This window comes from Anolis sagrei, chromosome 3 (genome assembly GCF_037176765.1).
Source record: "Anolis sagrei isolate rAnoSag1 chromosome 3, rAnoSag1.mat, whole genome shotgun sequence".
Lineage (NCBI taxonomy): Eukaryota > Metazoa > Chordata > Lepidosauria > Squamata > Dactyloidae > Anolis > Anolis sagrei.
In genome coordinates, this window is record NC_090023.1 from 233,624,787 (window position 1) to 233,643,695 (window position 18,909).

An 18,909-nucleotide genomic window follows, 5' to 3' on the forward strand; every position below is an offset into this window, starting at 1 on the left:
CCCTCTCTCCCCCTCTTGCTCCCTCTTGCTCCCTCCCCATGCAGGAAGAATTGTGGGAAAGGGTGGCTCAGTGAATGGTGAGCAAATGTAAATATTGGCTAGCTCATGAGCCGTGCCAAAATTTGTTGATCATGAGTGCATGTGATCCATGTCCTAGTTGTCCCAAAGTGTTACTGAAAACAAGTTGTTACTGCTTGAAAACTGGGCTTTTGCACACAGATTAGGAATTTATCTACTTAGTAAGTTTCTTTTCTAGGGATAATTAGTGGAATGAATGTTCAGTATTAGAGAGATTTAGGCTATTCTGTTATGCAAGTTATTAAACTACCAGACAGCTGAGAAATACAGAAACAGAGCTGCTTATTTTACTTTCTTATAAGGGAAAAAGTGGTGTTGGTGAGAATGACATGATTAAAGGCTTTCAAAGATTATCCACTGGAGGGCCTTTTGAAAGTCCTCTGGATCTTTTTAAAGTTATGGATGCTTTATACCATTAGATACCTAAAAGTGGAGTCCAAGCCACTGGGGCTTCCAAGAGTCTTATTATCCCACATGTCCTCCATCTTGTCAGTCTTATTTCTGTTTTTTATGACAGGGTTGGGGGGCGGGGGGCGGGGGCTTTTCGTTTTTCTAGATGTTTTGAACTTCCAGAAGTATGTGCTAGCATGACCAGTGGTAAGAGACTCTGGGGGTTGTAGTCTAAAAGATCAAGAGGGTTGCTCAATGAGGCACAATAGCTTCTAGGAAACAAGAAACCTTGTTGCAAATTCTGAATAAAGTTCAAACTGTAGCTGGTAGGAAAGTTCCCATCTCACTTTGAGTAGGGTCAGGGGTGGGGTGGAGAGTTCTGCATTTCCTTCTGTCCCTTACTAACCCTGAGCCGATTTTTTCCCTTTCCTGCAGTTATACGTCAGTCATTTAGTATCTGCACTCTAGAATAATTGTGAATAATTCCACTTTCATCCAGTGGAACTCTGGCCATCCATAGTATGATGAGGAACTTTGAATTCCCTGCTTCAGAATTCTAGTTCATAGCCACTTTGAGTCTTCTTGTGGAGTGAAAAAGTGGGGAATAATAATAACAATGATGATGATGATAATGATATTACTATCACTACATCAGCAGTACTCTGGTACAGTATTCTGAGTATCTCATCAGACTACAAATTCCAGGATCCTACAGAAAGGAAATATTATGTTTGTGACTGCATAATGTTGAGATGCTCTTGAAGATTTCGGGTATCTGATTTTGGACTCTACATGCCCAGTCTAATCCAAAGGGGATGGGTTCAGGGCAATGTTCTCCCAAAACTGCTAGGGCCAGAGTATAAAATTAAAATGTCAATTTAAATACCATATACTCAAGTATAAGCTGACCCGAATATAGATCGAGGCACATAATTTTACCACAAAGAACTGGGGAAACGTATTGATACCGTTACGATTACATGAATGGAGGCATCAGGAGGTTAAATGTTTTTGAATATTTACATAAAACTGCAATTTAAGATAAGGCTGTCCAACTCTGATTAAACCATTATTCTAACCTTCTTCAGTTTAAATGTGCTTACGTATCCTTCCAATAATAATAGAGTAGAATAATAAATGTAATAAAAAAATAATAAAGTAATAATAATAGAGTGAAATAATAAGTATAATAATAACAATAATAAACCGAGTAAAATAATAAATGTAATAATAGAGTAAAATAATAAATGTAATAATAATAATAATAAATGGAGTAAAATAATAAATGTAATAATAACAATAAATAAATAGATAAAGATAATAAATGTAATATTAATAATAGATAAAAATAATACATGTAATAAAAATAATACTAATAACACTCAAATAATAAATAACCTTGACTTGAGTACAAGCTGAGGGGAGCTTTTTCAGCCTAAAAAGGGGCTGAAAAACTAGGCTTATACTTGAGTATATACAGTAAGCCTTTAGAGAAAAAATGTTATAGTAAGCGCCTTTATTGCTGTTCTCTTGTTCCATAAGATGGCAGTATTATATATGTAAAGCAGCCCAAGGCTGATTTTAGGCTTTCAAGATTTTTTACAAGGATTTGAAAGTTTGCAATCAGGAACCAAATGCAAAGACTGATTCATTGGGACAAACTATTTCCCTACTTCACTGTGTGAGAAACACTCAAGAATAGGGATTGTCCTACAATTTCTATCATCCCTAGAAAGCATAGTCAGTAGATGATGGCATTGGTAGTTCAACAATATTTGTTTGGCCACAGTTTCTCATCACTATTCTAGAATGACTTGTATTATACAAGAGGTGAATGTTAAATGCCATATTTTATCAGTAAAACTTACTGAATAGTACTTTCATTGATTGAGCAATCATAAATCCTACTTAAGAAGGTGGAAGATTCTGTCACTGGATCTGTCATACATGCTTTGACTGACATTTCTTGTTTTGGAAGGAAGCTAGAGTAGATAACCTTTGGAGTAACTTCCAGCTTTTTAGTTATTTGTTGTACCACAAATAATCCAGTGATGAAAGACTAAAGACATAATCTTCTGGCCACCCCTGGGAGAATGTGTTTTCATTTTATGTTATAAAAACAGATTAGATTTAGTTTTTAAAACCTTACCTATATTTAAGAACCAGATGTGCCTCTGTACCTCTTACATTAATTATTTGTTTTAAAACAACAAGAACTTTGTAAAAGAAGGTGTCTAGAATTGATAGACCTGTTTAGCATGTCCATATGAGGTAGCTACTTTTCAGTGAAATGCTGAAATAATAGAATCAGATATATAAATCTTCATGAAGATTTGTGTAAATCATATATGTATCTGCTCAGAGTTAAAGTCCATTGATTTCGGGATGGGCTTAATTTTAGTTGTAGAATTACAGCTTGTGTGTGTGTGTGTATAAATAATTAATACCAAAAGGATGTTAGTTTTTTTTAATGTAAAACATGCTGTGAGTGATTTTAAAATATGTGTTGCTCCTATGAATTGAAATTAAAGTTCTCAGAAGAGGATTGTACCACACTGGAGTTCAGTCTTGCAGACTTTGATGGGATCTACTGGGAGTAAATGTGTTTAGACAGTCCCCACATTATGAACAAGATCGGGCCTGTAGGTTTGTTCTTGAGTTGATTTTGTTTGAAAGTCGTAATAGGTACATTTTCAAGTGTAACTCCAGCCAAAAAATTAGATGTTTTAGCTTTGGATAGCATAGGGAAGGATGAACACCCCTGTGGTGTTTGTTTGGTTTGCTGTCTGTACCCCTGTTCAGAAGATTTCACTTCGCTTTTTGTCCCTGTGATAATTGGATTTTGAGAAATGTGGCTTGTTGTGGAAACGAGGACTGGTAATAAAGCTCTCACTTCCTGTTGGCTCACTCCCGTTCATAACCATGAGTCGTTTGTAAATCGGATGTTTGTAACTCGGGGACTGCCTGTACAAATCTTTATAGATTCCCATATGCCCAGTGGTTCTCAACCTTTGGGTCCCCAAATGTTTTGACCTACAACTCCCAGAAACCCCAGCCAGTTTACCAGGTGTTAGGATTTTTTGGAATTGAAGGCCAAAACATCTGGGGACCCACAGGTTACGAACCACTTCTATATGCCAATTGGTAATTTATTTCTGTTGTTGTAAAAGGAGCTCCCACAGGAGGGCAGCATTGGTCTTTTTATGCACACTTTTGTTAAATGCTTAAGATTTTTGCCTATAGGAATCTCTGTATGACAGTCTTTGGTGTGTAACTAGACACCAAAATTTTCTGCTTCTCCTACCTGAAGAGTCTTTTCTTTTTAAGGCTGCATTTGTGGCATAATTAATGTTGTGATTGTATGATGATGTTCAGTGGCAACCAAAGGGGAGGGAATGAGGACCAGTGCCTATGGGTTGATGCAAAATATTATGTTATTGTTATCAGGCAATCCTCAATCTAGATCAGGCATGGGCAAACTTCGGCCCTCCAGGTGTTTTGGACATCAACTCCCACAATTCCTAACAGCCTACATGTTAGCAGCAACACCGTGATTCTGTGCAATAATAGCTTCCGTCCTTTGACAAAATGACAGGTTGGCCAGCATTACTAAGTTACTATTAATTATATCTGTGTAGCTCCTCCAGATAGTGTATGTAGTTTTCATGTTTTGTGAATGAAATAAGTTCAACTTAAACTGAATTGAGATCACAAGAAACCATTCCTCTGTTTTTGTTGTCTGTTGTTTATTACTGCATTATTCATTTATTTATGTATGTTATTATCACATGTATTTTGCATAAAGCCAGCTTCTTTTCTCAGAATATTGAAATCTAAATTTTGATGGAGGAAAGCAACATGGGAGGGAAAGGGCACAGGAAAAATATGTAGACAAAGGCTGAATTTCTGAGTTTCTTTCTTAATCTTCATTTTTTTTAAATTAGGTAATCCTTGGAAAATACAACTGGCTCTCATATGATGATGTTTACAACAAAGCTAGACAATTTGGTGATGGATTAATTGTGTTGGGCCAGCTACCAAAGACAAATATTGCCATCTTCTGTGAAACTAGAGCGGAATGGATGATTGTTGCCCAGGCTTGCTTCATGAACAACTTTCAGCGTAAGTTTTATCCCCTGACAATATCGGTCTTTTCTCTACTCCTTCTGAACACAGTGTTAGGTTTTCCCAATCACTTTAATATGGTAAACTCTGGATTAGGAAGGTTCTTGGTCTTCTAAGATGCCCCTACTCCCATAATACTTTTGTGCTTCCTCACTAGATACCTAGTCAGAATTAACGTTTTTCTTCACTTCCTTTTTATGGAGCACATTACATTCAAATAATCTTTCTTTAGTATTTTTCTATGTTTTTTCCATCTGTTTTGGGCCCTCAGGAAAAATGGCTTTATTGAAACAAGCAGAAGAGACATATAGTTTCATCTTATTTATATTCCTTCAGTGCAGCTCGTCTGTCTCTTTTGTGGGGTGTTTTTTTGGCACATGCTGTGGCATTTTAAGTGGTTGAGCCATATTATGGTGCCTGTTCAGTTCCATGCATTACCTTTCTAGTTAATAATAATAATAATAATACTTTATTTGTACCCCGCTACCATCTCCCCAAGGGACTCGGTGTGGCTTACATGAGGCCAAGCCCATAATACATCAATAAACAAGCAAAACAAAACAATCAAAGCAATACAATTAATATAAGTCACAAACAAAAAATAAACAATAAATCACAGTAACACACAAGCATTGAAAACCAATGGCCGGGCCAAATGTAATAGATTAAAATTAAAAATAATGCTGGGCATTTAATTTAGTTAACTGCATTTTTTTAAAAAAAATCTAATAATATGAGTTTTATCCTCATTTTAGAAATACTGATTGTAGTGATCTGGAAATCTCACTCTCCCACAAAATCTTTAAAATTCAGTTCACTCCAGTTGTAAGTCTAGACATCTTTAAAGTATAGGTGGGTTTTTAACAAGCACAATACCTTTCCCATGATCCTTTGGCTCATGCTTTCAAGCCTCCCTGCATGCAGTAAAATTTAAAAATACATTTAATATATTTTTCATGCATGTATTTTGTACTATAGGATAAAGGTGTAAAGGAAAAATAACCCCCATCCCTTAAAAGGTGGAAAACAGGCTCTTAAAGGCTTGGAGAGCTGAGAAAAAGTACTTCAGGAAATTATTACTTAAAAATGTTTTTATTTGAGATAATCTAAGAAAAGCCTTTCCTTGTGCAATCACTGTTTAAAATGGTGAATTTTAAATAGGGTCCAAATGATACAATGTTCTTCCACAATTGCCTCCATCTCTTTTTCCTATCAAAAATTCACTAAAGAAATAAAAATGGAGTCACTTGCCCAATTCTTTGATTGATAGTGTTGAGAACTTTTAATCTGGAAGAACTCTATATTGGGAGAAGCAGGAGGTGCCATATTTAATTTTTTTACTTTCATTTTGTGAACTGGTTCATAGATCAGTGCTCTAGGAACCGAGTTTATTTGTCTTTTTCAGACAAAATGGGGATCAATTTACGTTTTCCTATGTTAATACAGTATATAGCTTTATGACTTGCTTTGTATTCATATATGTGTTCTCCTTCTATACTGTATTTGCTCTTGCCTTTAAATTTATAGTCTTGTGCAACACTGCTTCAGTTCTGCCATGATAATTGAATAGTCTAACACACATTATAATCTGTGTATTTCCATAGTATTTTAATCATCTATCATCACTGTGCCTTTGCTTTTCAGTGGACCTGGAATAAAGAGCCTGGAATAGGGAGCAGGCTTGGTTAAGGAGAGATAGATGTATTATTACAAGGCTGATTTCCAGTTAACCCAAAGTGCTTTTCTTCCTGAAATATTGTAAAGATTACTGCTGGAAAAGTCTGAATTATATCAGAAGACAGTCTTAGAATGGTTCTGTGCTGTTTGCACTAATCATAATGATCAAACAGGCTAAAAAAAATTAAAACCAGAAATAGTCAGAAACTGATTTAGTTTTAATCTCTCTCTCATCTCTACAAAACTTTTCTGAGAGAGGGCTTCAATTTTTAATATGAAAACGTAGTAATACTTTGAAACATCTGGTGTAGGGAAGACTGTATTTGCGCCCAGCACAGCGGGGTAGGAATGGAGATAGTGGGGATTTAACAGGACGTCTCAAGTTTCTGAGACGTGCTTCGGCTCACAGAGTGACACAACGTGTAGTGATCTCAAATGAATGAACTTGGCTGACTTATTTGCTGGCAGATGCTAATATTGTTGTTCATTTTTCACGTAGTCGCTTCTCAACATTGAGTTAGTTGATAAAATGTAGTTAATTAAATTTTGTTTAATTATGTAAGGAGCCATTCTTTCTGTTGCATTGTTTGACAAGTAGTATTCTACTTGTGTTCATTATCTGTAGTCCTGAAGGTACTATGCTTTTAAAAAACCCTTAATTCCTAGTTTTACTTGGTTTATTTTTCCCATCTATATATAACTCCACAAAACTAGTTATGCATTTTTAATTTTATTGTTCTTCCCCCTGATTGATGGGACAATTTTTCACACGTAAAATATCAATTTTAGTCACTGGAGATAAGTGATTACTGTATCTAGTAAATGGAGATAATAGTGCAGTATATATCTTTGCTTCCTTTCTTCTTGAATTAACGTACCATTTCTCTTTTTGTATGGAATTAGAAAACAAATACTATACTAACTTACTTCACCAAAGGAATAATATTTGGATAGACCTTTTGTTTCTTGTTTGTTTTGAATTACTGCTGAAAAGTAACAAATATACTTCTGTTAACTCTTTTGTTATTGACTATACTGTTGATATTTTAAACTGTATGTGTGCATGCAAAAGTGTTATGCACAATGTTAACTTGGCAGACCCTGTGTGTGGTAATTGCTTGCAGTTGCTGTAGCTCACTTCGTTCATGACGTCAATGTACCATTTTGTAAACTAGGCAAGTTTCTTGACTTCATGTACTGCTGGAATGTTTCTCATTTTGTGCACCCATCCTCACTGTCACCAAATACTCTGTAGGTGAATGATAGCAATTCTTGTTCAAGAGATTGCATTTGTTTCTTCTTCCATAGCTTGCTGAGAGTTGGCTAGGGGAAATCGTAATGTTTATATAATAGGGGTCACTGGATTAAGCACAGAGAGCACATGGGAACTAAATGAAGACAGTCTTTTGTACTTTGCTCCCACCAAATCAAAGAAAACAATGTACATGTGTATTTGCTTTGCAACAGCTTAGAATGGTCTTCCTTATGAAATAGCCTCCCACCTACAAAAAACAAGAACACAGTTCAAGCAGATTAGTTTTTGAGTTAAAGGGAAAATAGTTTTGTTCATGTTGAACTAATGATATCCAAGAAATGTTTTTCTTCTCATCTAATCACATGTAGCTAAGAGTGCCTAATGACCTGGTAATTATAGGGTTTAGTATCTGAATATTAGCAGAATTGCGTGGTGGTGGTTATTGACCAGAATGCCCCAGCCACCTTGGCCACTTTCTGAAAATAGTACTCTGAGAAGGATTTTCCCCAAAGCTCTTCTTTTATTTTTCAGTGCCTCAGAAGAAATTCATTAGTAAGTAAAATAAAATTCACCTTTCCCTAGCATGTATGAACCAAGATATCAAGCATAGCTATAGTTATGCATATTTTGCAAGCTCAAGTGGAAAGTACTGGAAACTGCCTCAATGTGATGACATTTTCCGGACTGTTGTAGCTTGTCTTTCTGACAGAGAGAATTCCCAAGCCACAAGTGTGGCTTCTGGGAACTGGCTGGCACTGATATGGAAAGTCTCCATGCCTGTTGCCAGAATACTGAGATTACTGATATTTTAACTTACAGTTGTAGAGGCAGCAAGCTGCTAAGAAAAGTTATTTCCTAGCAGTTTTGACTTGATGAGCAGGATGTGTGCTACTACTTCAGCATGATGGAATATTCATTTCCCTGCATATGACGACATAAACAAAATGTGCCACCTTATACTTGCAGGGTATAAGACAAGGACTGGGAACCAGTGGCCATCTAGATCAGTGATCCTCAAACTCTAGTCATCCAGGTGTTTTAGATTTCAACTCATGGAAGCCTCAGCTACCCTTGCCAATTAAATTCAGGGAGTCTGAGTTGAAATCCAAAACACCTGGAAGACCAAAATTTAGGAAAAACTGATCTTGATGTTATTGAACTCTGATTCCCACCACCACCAATGTCATGATCAGTAGTCAGGATTTGTGAGAACTGTAGTCCATTGACAACTCAAGGCACATCCTTTGATCAGAGTATCCTTAAAAATATGTCCTCTTGTAAGTGGCTTTGAGCTATGGTCCTGATTGTCACAAATTTGGCCATTTCTTTTTTTGTAAAAAGATTTGATGAAAGGCTAGTTGGAAGTAAAGAGATAGTTTGCATATTGTGCTCTTCTGCACTTCTTTTCCTGCCAGAAAAAACATCACTTCTATGAGTGTTAAATAACTATGAAGATACAAAGAATAGCTGAACTCAAAGACTCAGTTGATGAATCTGGCCAGATCATAACAACTTGTTTAGTAACCATTATTCCTCTATTTGGAGAAAAAGTGAATGGTCCAATCAATTCTTCATTGCCCTATATACTCATGTATAAGTCAACCTCATGTATATATACAAGGCAGGTTTGCGGGCTAAAATATGGATTTTGATATGGCCTGTAGATACATTGAGAATCATTCTGTGGAGAAGGAACAGTGTCAATGGTCGCTGCCGTCATTTCCCCATCTCAGGCATCTAAAAAGGACAGAAGCATCCTTACAAAGGGAGCTGGTACTTACTTTAGTTACTCCCAGGATGGACAAGCTGTTGACTTTCACCAGAGAACGATTCTTTATATATATATATATATATATATAAGAGTTAAGGTACAGTAGTTACATTGACCTGTGGGTAAGCAGACCCAAGTTTGTGGGTTAGCTTTTTGACTAAATATTCTAGATTTATACATTATATAGGGTAATTCATTAAAAATCAGTGTGAAGTAGCCAACTAGTAGCTGATATTTAAGTTTGTTTTCATTGTCTGCTTTGCTGAGCAATGCTTTCCATTCCTACTACAAAATTAAGGTGGAAATATTCAGAATTCAAATCAGTGTGCCCTCCTGTTAAGTAGGAAAGAGTAGGAATTCTTCTGTAGGACTTGGAGAAGCAGAACTACTGTTTTATGAGGAGATTGATACAAATGCACAAGCACAATCTACTTCTGGTTTTGTTTTGCAGAATTCCAGTGTTGACTTTGAAGCAGCAAAGTATAACAGATTTTTAATTTTTCCCCCCAGTTGTTACACTGTATGCTACCCTAGGAGGCCCTGCAATAGTGCATGGACTAAATGAAACTGAAGTGACAACTATTGTTACTAGCAAAGAACTGATGCAGACAAAATTGAAGGTAAGTCATAGATAAATTGGACGCCTGTATACATGTTTCTTTAGTATTATGAAGAAAATGCCATATGCATGAAGTATATTTTTAAATTTTTGCTTCTCTTTGTTGATCTAATAAGTTGCAGAAATAATTTAAATATCCTAATTTTTTTTCATGTCAGGAGTGACTTGAGAAACTGCAAGTTGCTTCTGGTGTGAAAGAATTGCCCGTCTGCAAGGATGTTGCCCAGGGGATGCTTGGATGCTTTACCATCCTCTTGGAGGCTTCTCTCATGTCTCCACATTGGAAGCTGGAGCTGACAGACAGGAGCTCACCCCGCTCCACGGATTTGAACCATTGACCTTTTGGTCAGCAGTCCTGCTGGCACAAGGGTTTAACCCATTGCACCACCAGGGGCTAAAATAACATGAAAGACTGGGGATCTTACTCATTGGCTGAAATAACATGTTGTCCGGGCTTGGCCCCATGTAAGCCGCTCCGAGTCCCCCTCGGGGAGATGGTGGCGGGCTATAAATAAAGATTATTATTATTATTATTATTATTATTAAATGCGTGCCTTTTGTGTCCACTTGTTTCTCTTCTTTTGCCTTGGTGTGTTTTTCTGTTTTTCTATGCTGTACCTGTTTCTGTAACTGCTTATCATCCTTGCCTTCAGCACTTTCTAATTCCAACTCTTTTATCTGTCTCTCTTTTTTTATTATTATTATAAAAAAACACTTTTTATAACTTCTTCTGAACTAATATATTAGATAGTAATGTTTTAAAAGACAGTGCTAGAAAGATCTTCTAAAACTATATATCTTATTTTGTGCCCTGCAGAGTATTGCTTCTCAGGTTCCACTACTCCGGCATATTATTACTGTGGATGGTAAACCAGCAACATGGTCAGAATTCCCAAAGGGTGTAATTGTTCACACTATGACATCCGTTCAAGCAATGGGAGAGAAAGTTGGAAATAGTATGTATAATTATCTACTTGTTTATCTTTTTTGTGCTTAGGATAAAGAAAACTTTTTGGAAAACAAAAAGTCATGATAATGCTTGAAGGTTTTTATTTGGTGCATTTAACGTGGATAGCATATGCTAGATATAACTGTTATAGATGCTAGAAGCATTTGGCTCTGTAGATTGTCATGTTTTCTATTGCTTTTATAAAGTTCTGCATGGTAATTTTTCTCCACAAATGTAAAAGATCTGGCACAAAATGCTGATTTAGTGTGCAGTTTTATGACTAAGACTTACGAAAGTAAAGCAAAGAAATTTTCACTTCTTGGCATGTGTTATAAAAGCTCCAATTACTTTTTTTTCCTTGTGGGATTTCCAGCATACTTTCTACATGTGTCAGCTCAGTTGTCACACTTTGCTGTGTCTGCCATAGACAAAACAAGAAATAACATTTATACCACAGCTTGAAAAGGTTATGTTGAACTTAGTGAAAGCTTTCTACAGTACAGACTGAACATCACTTCTGAAATATACCAAACCTGTCCACATGAGTGACTGAGATAGTGACACCTTTGCTTTCTGATGATACATATTTTTTTTTCATTTGCAACATTATTAAAAATATTGTAAAAAATATTTATAAGGATATGTGTATAAGGTGCATAGAAAAATAGGCTCCAAACAAGTCATGCAGTGGAGGTGGTATCCTTGATTCTAACTAAATGGGAAAGAAGCTCTAAAAGAGGATGAAGGAGGGCAGAAACCAAGAAAAAGGTGTCCAACTCAGCTTCCATTCTCCACAAGAAGCTGTTTCCTTCTTGAATAATAGAGTAATCGTCTCACAACTTGGATTTCTGTTTAATTGCCTTTATGTCTCTTTTTTAAAGTATCTATCAACAAACAGAAGTTGAAAGCATTACCATCAGACATTGCTGTAATTATGTATACCAGTGGTTCTACAGGAGTTCCAAAAGGTGTTATGATCTCACATTGCAACCTTATTTCTGGTATAACCGGGATGGCTGAAAGGATACCTAATTTGGGGTAAGTATCAAATGCACTCTTGAATAGTGTGCACATTTCTGTACATTGCTAGAATCGTTAAAATATTGTTTCTTTTAGTATTACTAGAGAGATCAACTTGGGAGGGTTGTGAGTTTACCTTTACCAAGTTTTTAGTATATAACAGGAAATGGGCTGTTCAGCTCTCCTCTGTAAGTAGACTTAACGTGTGAATAAATAGGATTAACATATAGTCTAGTGTTTTTTAAATCTTAAGATATTTGATGTTATGTTGTTTTAAACCAATCTTCCAGAGGCCAGTACCATATATATATATAGATTTCAAGGTTTTTTCTTCCTTTCCTGGACATCCCAGGAGTTGATGGCTTATAGTCTGGCATCAATCTACTTTCAGTAGCACTTGTTTAGATTAGTAAATTTTGTACAGTTAGATTATGTAGTTCTTTTGCAACCCTGGAAAGAATGCTGTAAAGTTACAGTTTCTCTGATTTAATTTGCCCGAGCCACCATTCTCTAGAAAGACAATAGCTGAGATCCTGAAATCATGGCGTAGGAGTGAGGGATGGACATGCTTTTAAATGATTTTATTTTAAATTATTGTATTATCCCTTGATACAGGCAAAATGTTCTGAGATTGAAGAAAAACTTGTTTTGTTCTCAATGTTAGCTTGGGAAGGGAGTGCTGGGAGCCCCCTTTCTGTGCTCAGGATACTTGAGAAGTTTCAGTAGCCCCTCTAGTTGAAATACAAAGAAAAACAATCATTTCAAGTTTTTAAAAAACTGGTTTTAAAGGGAAAATTGGATTTTCTGCAAAACAAGGTGTGGAATCTATGGGCTACAAAAATGTCCTTGAAGGCCACATGTTGCCTGAATGTCACTTGATCTCAACCTCTGTGGTAAAGGTGCCAGTAGAATCCATAATATCATTTACAAGCATGGAGACTGCTATAGAGACAAGGAAAATTGGGGGAAGAGACACCCAGTTCTACAGATGACTTCAAAACTGGAAACCATCAATATGTAGCACCAGTGTTTTTTAAGCTATAGTAATATGACATAATTACAAAGTTGTTGGGGCAGGATCATGATGCTCCAAACCTGGCAGTGCATTGATACCATATGAGACAAAGCACATCATTGTTCCTTTTACAGAGATAAGGATGTTTACATCGGCTACTTACCTCTTGCTCATGTTCTGGAATTAAGTGCCGAACTTGTTTGTTTGTCCCATGGATGCCGCATTGGTTACTCATCACCACAGACTCTAAGTGATCAGGTGAGATTATTTTCCTCATAAACTAGATTAAAACGGTAAATGGTGCATTTTTAAAAAATGCCTATAATACATTTAAATGTAAAGTCAAACATTTATGTTTTGAAATTCTTTAAGAGTTTTGGTATTTTTGACATAATTTGCACATGCTACTTTGTCACCAAGTGTCATGGTGAAACAATATTTCCCTCCTGTGTATGCAAACAAGAGCTTTTCTTTTTTGTTTTGCTAACCTAATACTGTATTTGCTTTTTTTAGTCCTCTAAAATAAAGAAAGGAAGCAAAGGTGATGTTTCTGTACTAAAGCCAACTTTAATGGCAGCTGTGCCGGTAAGCATATTTAAAATATGAATTTCTTCAAATTTATATGAAAACACAGCAATTTGTTAGTAACACTACAATATTGTCTCATATATAAATAGAAAGCACACCAGAGATTGACCATTGTATAGACTATGTTTTATGTATTCTATATTTTATTAGATTTTTGCCTAAAATACAGCATGAAAAATATATTGTGAATCCTGTGCACGATAGAGTGGATAGAAGTTCACAGAAAGTGGATTTCCTTTCCACTGTGGCTCCTTGTTCATCATGAAAAAATGTTGAGTGTATTTATTATAACACATTTACATAAAATAACTTCAATTTTTTTAATGAACATCTTTGTTTCATGCTACCTATTAATTTACTATTTATACAATATTGGCTAGCTAGACTAAGAATGGTATAGTGTTTGTCAAGATAGAAAAGAAGGAAATTTAATCTTTGTAACTTTTAATAGTGGAACGCCCGGTGGTGCAGTGGGTTAACCGCTGAGCTGCTGAACTTGCCGACCAAAAGGTCACTGGTTCAAATCCGGAGAGTGGGACGAGTTCCCACTATTAGCCCCAGCTTCTATCAATCTAGCAGTTCGAAAACATGCAAATGTGAGAAGATCAATAGGTACTGCTCTGGTGGGAAGGTAGTGGCACTCCATGCAGTCATGCCGGCCACATGACCTTGGAGGTGTCTACAGACAAAGGTGGCTCTTCTGCTTAGAAATGGAGATGAGCACCAACCCCCAGAATCGGACATGACTGGACTTAATCTCAGGGAAAAACCTACCTAACTTTTAATCAGTAAGATCCCCCGCCCCCTCAAATGGCACACATTGCAATATGGAAATAGTTTGAGCTTAAATATTGGGCATAAATATGTATTTTTATAAAACAGTATTCTATTACTTTTCTCAATATTTTGATAGATAGATGGAAAAGAAGGTAGATGGATAGAACATGGATACAAGGGTAGATAGAATGGTAGATGGATGGATGGTCAGATAGACAGACACACATACACCTTTAAGGCCAAAGGGGGTTGGACTGGATGGCCTTTGCGGCTCTCTTCCAACTGGTTGATCATCTGTTGGGTAGGCGATGATGGTGTCTTCCTTCACTGAAAAATGAGGTTGGACGGGATGGCCTTCGGGGTTCCTTTCCATCTGGATTGCCGTCTGTCGGGAGGGTTTGATGGTGTCTTCTTTTACTGGAAAAAGTGGTTGGGCTGGATGGCCTATAGAGCCCCTTTAACTGCCATGGCTCAATGCTATGGAATAATTTCATGGTGTAGACCATGCAGGGGCATACTTGGGCCCTCCAGGGTTTCTGAACTACCAACTTGCCCCGGCCTGGTGTAGATCAAACCTCTCCTGCCTCCGCCTTAACTCCAGGCTTCCTCCAGGATGGGAGAAGGGGAGTGGCCTTCACACTCACTGGCACCCTGCCCTCTACTCCGTGCCTGCTCCAATAAAGAGGCGGTGCCATCGCCATCCTCCCTCCGCCAGCTGAGGGAGAGGAAATGCAAGGAAGGAGGCAGAAAGGGCAGAGGCGGCATTGCTGCTGTCTAGGGAAGAAGGCCCGGGCCCTGCTGCCTCCAGGCTCTACCTGTGGTCACCACCACCAAGGCGGAGGAGGCTGCACTCACCTCAGAGGCTTCACCCTTTTGACCCTGGAGAGGTTTACCTTATTTTCGGCAGACAGACAGACAGACTCCACATCCTTCTTTCCTGCCACTTGGGAGTTTCTCCACTGCCAAGCGGGCCCAGGGGAGGCCATCCAGTCCAACCTCCTTTTTCTGTGAAGGAAGACACCATCAAAGTCCTCCCTACAGATGGTCTCCTCTGCAGTCTCTTCTCAAGAGAGGTGGGACAGCTGTTTGGTTTGTTTTCCCTCCCACAGGAGGGGGCAGGGCCAGGCAAGTTGTTGGGGAATATGCGCTGTATTGTATTCTAGGTTTTGGGGGGTTTTAAGTCCCTATCACTATGATGTCACTAAAAACGAACAGAGCATTTAGATAGATAGATAGATAGATAGATAGATAGATAGACAGACAGAGAAGTGTGTATGAGTGAGAGAGGTCACAGCAGCTAGGGGATAGGTTGTCATGTAAAACCAAACAATACAGTAGTTTATATATATATATATTTGCAGGGAATAAAATTGGGTTCAGAGTTATTTATGCTGGGTTGATGTGTTTAATCCATTTCTATAACCAGGAAATCATGGATCGAATCTACAAAAATGTCATGAATCGGGTTAATGAAATGTCCAGTTTCCAAAGGAATCTGTTTATATTAGCTTACAATTACAAGATGGATCAGATTTCAAAAGGCTACTCTACTCCATTGTGTGACAGGTAAGGAAAAGGACACCCACTCGCCTGTGGCCCCAAACCTGGAGTAAAGAGATTGCGTCAGAAATGTGTAGAAAAAAAAAAGTAAAAGTCAGGGTTAAGCAGCATATGTATTGAAATGATGTTTTGAATGGAGGGAAAACATGCTGTCCTCAAGATTTGTTAAACAGGAAATTGTTTTTGGAAGCTAGTGCTAGCTATAAAGTTGAAAAGTAAAAGTTAGATGTGCTATAATATTCCAGTCTTTGGCTGTGACATGCACTCTTGTAAGCAATTCCTCTTGGGCCATTGGCTTTATTTGTCTGAGTAAACATGCATAGATGTAGAGAGGCTATTTGAGAAAGTAAAATGCAGCTTTTATGATATACCTGCTAGTGTAGATGATCTACATAACAGTTTTTATCTTTATCTTTTTTAAAAATCTTTCTAGTCTTGTTTTCCGAAAAGTCCGGATGCTGCTAGGTGGGAAGATTCGGGTTTTGCTATGTGGAGGAGCTCCACTTTCTGCAGCTACTCAGAGATTTATGAACATCTGTTTTTGTTGCCCTGTGGGACAGGGCTATGGCTTAACAGAATCCTCTGGGGCTGGAACAATAACAGAAGGTTAGTGAGGTGCATGGAGATGGAATATCAGCCATGACACAGGGATATAATGTGATTATATATGACACATTGATATTATTTCACTCCAGAATTACTCAAAACATGTTTGATCTCAAACTATGTAGAGTAACAATAGTAGAACTGGCTGAGAGGTACTCCTTTCAGTCTGTAATGTTGTCTTCTTTTTCTAAATTTCAGTTTGGGATTATACAACAGGCAGAGTGGGAGCACCCTTAGTTTGCTGTGAGATCAAACTAGTGAACTGGAAAGAAGGTAAGAAGTCTTTTTGCCATGAAACTTCCCAGGGAATGTGGTAAACTATGTAACAAAAATTGCATTTTTTTCTGCTTCCTGGTTTGAAAATGTTATTTCTTGTTTAATTGTTTAATTTACTTACTTTGAAAGTAGTTGTTATACTCCTGAAACCTCATTTTTGTGGCTGCCACAAACTATGTTGAATTGGTTGAGACTCTATGTCAGGGGTCCTCAAACTTTTTAAAAGAGGGCCAGGTCACAGTCCCTTAAACTGTTGGAGGGCCGGATTATAATTTGAAAAAAACAGGAATGAATTCCTATGCACACTGCACATATCTTATTTGTAGTGCAAAAAACACTAAACAAACAATACAGTAATTAAAATGAAGAACAATTTTAACAAATATAAACTTATTAGTATTTTATGGGAAGTGTGGTTCTGCTTTTGGCTGATGAGATAGGGTTGTTGTTGTTGTTGCTGTTGTTGTTGTTGTTGTTGTTGTGTGCTTTCAAGTCATTTCAGACTTAGGTCAACCCTGAGTGAGGGCCGGGTAAATTACCTTGGAGGGCTGTATTTGGCCCTCGGGCCTTAGTTTGAGGACCCCTGCTCTATGTGATATTCATTGAAAAACTATAGCAAAATGAGCTGCAGAATGTCCTGCAAAAACAAAGTTTTTGCCATTTAATAAACTTTTCCCATGTTTTTACAATAGAAGCAATTAGGAAATGACATTTATAACCCAGGAACAAAAATTGTGTTACATAGTGTAATTCTTTTAGAGCAAGTTTCTACATGTTTGGTTTTATTATTTCAATGTGAATATGCTCCAGGAAATCTTTAACACGTTTTCCAAGATTGATTGTGTGTAGTGGTAGAAATTTGCTTTGTTATTTCATAAAGTTTCTCTGAGGACTACACTAAGCCTTTCATTTTCTTCTGTTATTTTAGTCTTAAAACCAGTAAAGAATTGTTAAAACCGAATTGGGGTCATGTTACAGCATGTGTGAATCCTTCCTCTTGCCCCAGTGTAATTTTCCAGGTGCTAAGTGATTGAAAGTAGTCAGAACTTAAAGCATTGTGGGAGATTATTTCCCCAGAATCCCACAGGCAGAAAAATGTTTTACTCATGGATGGCAAAAGGAGGGGATTGGTGTTTGTGCATGAGGGAGTTAACTATGAAAGACAAATGCTATAGGCCATTCTCATTTTTCCCTTCTCCCTAAATGTCTTCTTTTTTTGCAAAGTCTTGTGGATCCCAACCTCCAGTGACACATATCATCTTCTCCTTAGACTGTTTTGTTATCCAGCAGAGAATGAGAGTAGTGGATCTAAAATAGTCTGATTAACATACATTGAAGAAATAAGTACATGAAGTTCATGATTATTTTAGCTGAGATGAAGAAATCCTGGAAGTAGGCTATGAAGGAACTAGAGTGGAAATTCCCTATTTTTCAAACAAACAAAAAAGCCTCTTGCTTCAAATTTGTTGACAAAATATTTTGCAAATTGTTTTGATTGGAAATTTTTTGTTAGCAGTAGAGATAACCTTACTTCTTTCCTTATGACGTATGCCTAGTCATCAGGACTAACTCCCTGTCACAAAATGTCTTTGCACTGCATTAGAAAGAACTTGGATGGGGAAGGGAAGGAATCTTGGGCCAAGTAGGAGCTACTGACTTTTCTACCTGCCCTGGCTTACACCAAGAACTCATGTGTGGGCAGTGTACCCCTTCCTAACTCCTTAGATTGCATTTTGAAAAAACAAAGGAATAAGCAGCACTGCGAGTTAAAATAAATATACATAAGGGTGACACACACCAGAAGGGCCTCTGCTTTGGAATGCCTCACAACAGTCCAAATCCATCAAATTGAGATGTTGAAAGTATTTGAAACGTTGCCTTTTAGTTTTTGTGTGGACTATGCATGTGTGCAACTTTCACCTTCCAGCTAGTTGTGCTAGTTTGAAGCATTTGTATCCCACTTCATAACAACAGAAAATAAGCAAGTAATTCCTGCAGCTGTGGTGGCTGTATGATCAGTATACCTTTAACAGGTGACTTCTTTTCCCAGCCTTGAGATGCTGAGATGGGGAGAATCGTACATGTTACATTTCTGCTTTTTAGTTACACAGAAGGCTTTCCCCCATCAAAGCTCAACACAGTGTCTGTAATGATAATGCCCATTCCAATAAATTGTAAGCCCTTTGAAATTGCCTATAAAATT

General features: G+C 37.3%; 1 protein-coding gene across 4 annotated transcripts in view; it reads left to right on the forward strand.

The window, feature by feature from the left end:
* The window catches only part of ACSL3 (acyl-CoA synthetase long chain family member 3), a 55,136-nt gene that overhangs the window by 25,066 nt on the left and 11,161 nt on the right, over positions 1 to 18,909 (forward strand). For all 4 annotated transcript variants that reach the window (XM_060767891.2, XM_060767890.2, XM_060767892.2 and 1 more), the window contains 9 exons: positions 4,413 to 4,590; positions 9,807 to 9,916; positions 10,733 to 10,871; positions 11,746 to 11,902; positions 13,034 to 13,157; positions 13,413 to 13,484; positions 15,691 to 15,830; positions 16,258 to 16,430; positions 16,629 to 16,703. In XM_060767891.2, coding sequence (XP_060623874.1) covers positions 4,413 to 4,590; positions 9,807 to 9,916; positions 10,733 to 10,871; positions 11,746 to 11,902; positions 13,034 to 13,157; positions 13,413 to 13,484; positions 15,691 to 15,830; positions 16,258 to 16,430; positions 16,629 to 16,703 — 1,168 coding nt within the window. The remainder of the gene's footprint in view (positions 1 to 4,412; positions 4,591 to 9,806; positions 9,917 to 10,732; positions 10,872 to 11,745; positions 11,903 to 13,033; positions 13,158 to 13,412; positions 13,485 to 15,690; positions 15,831 to 16,257; positions 16,431 to 16,628; positions 16,704 to 18,909) is intronic.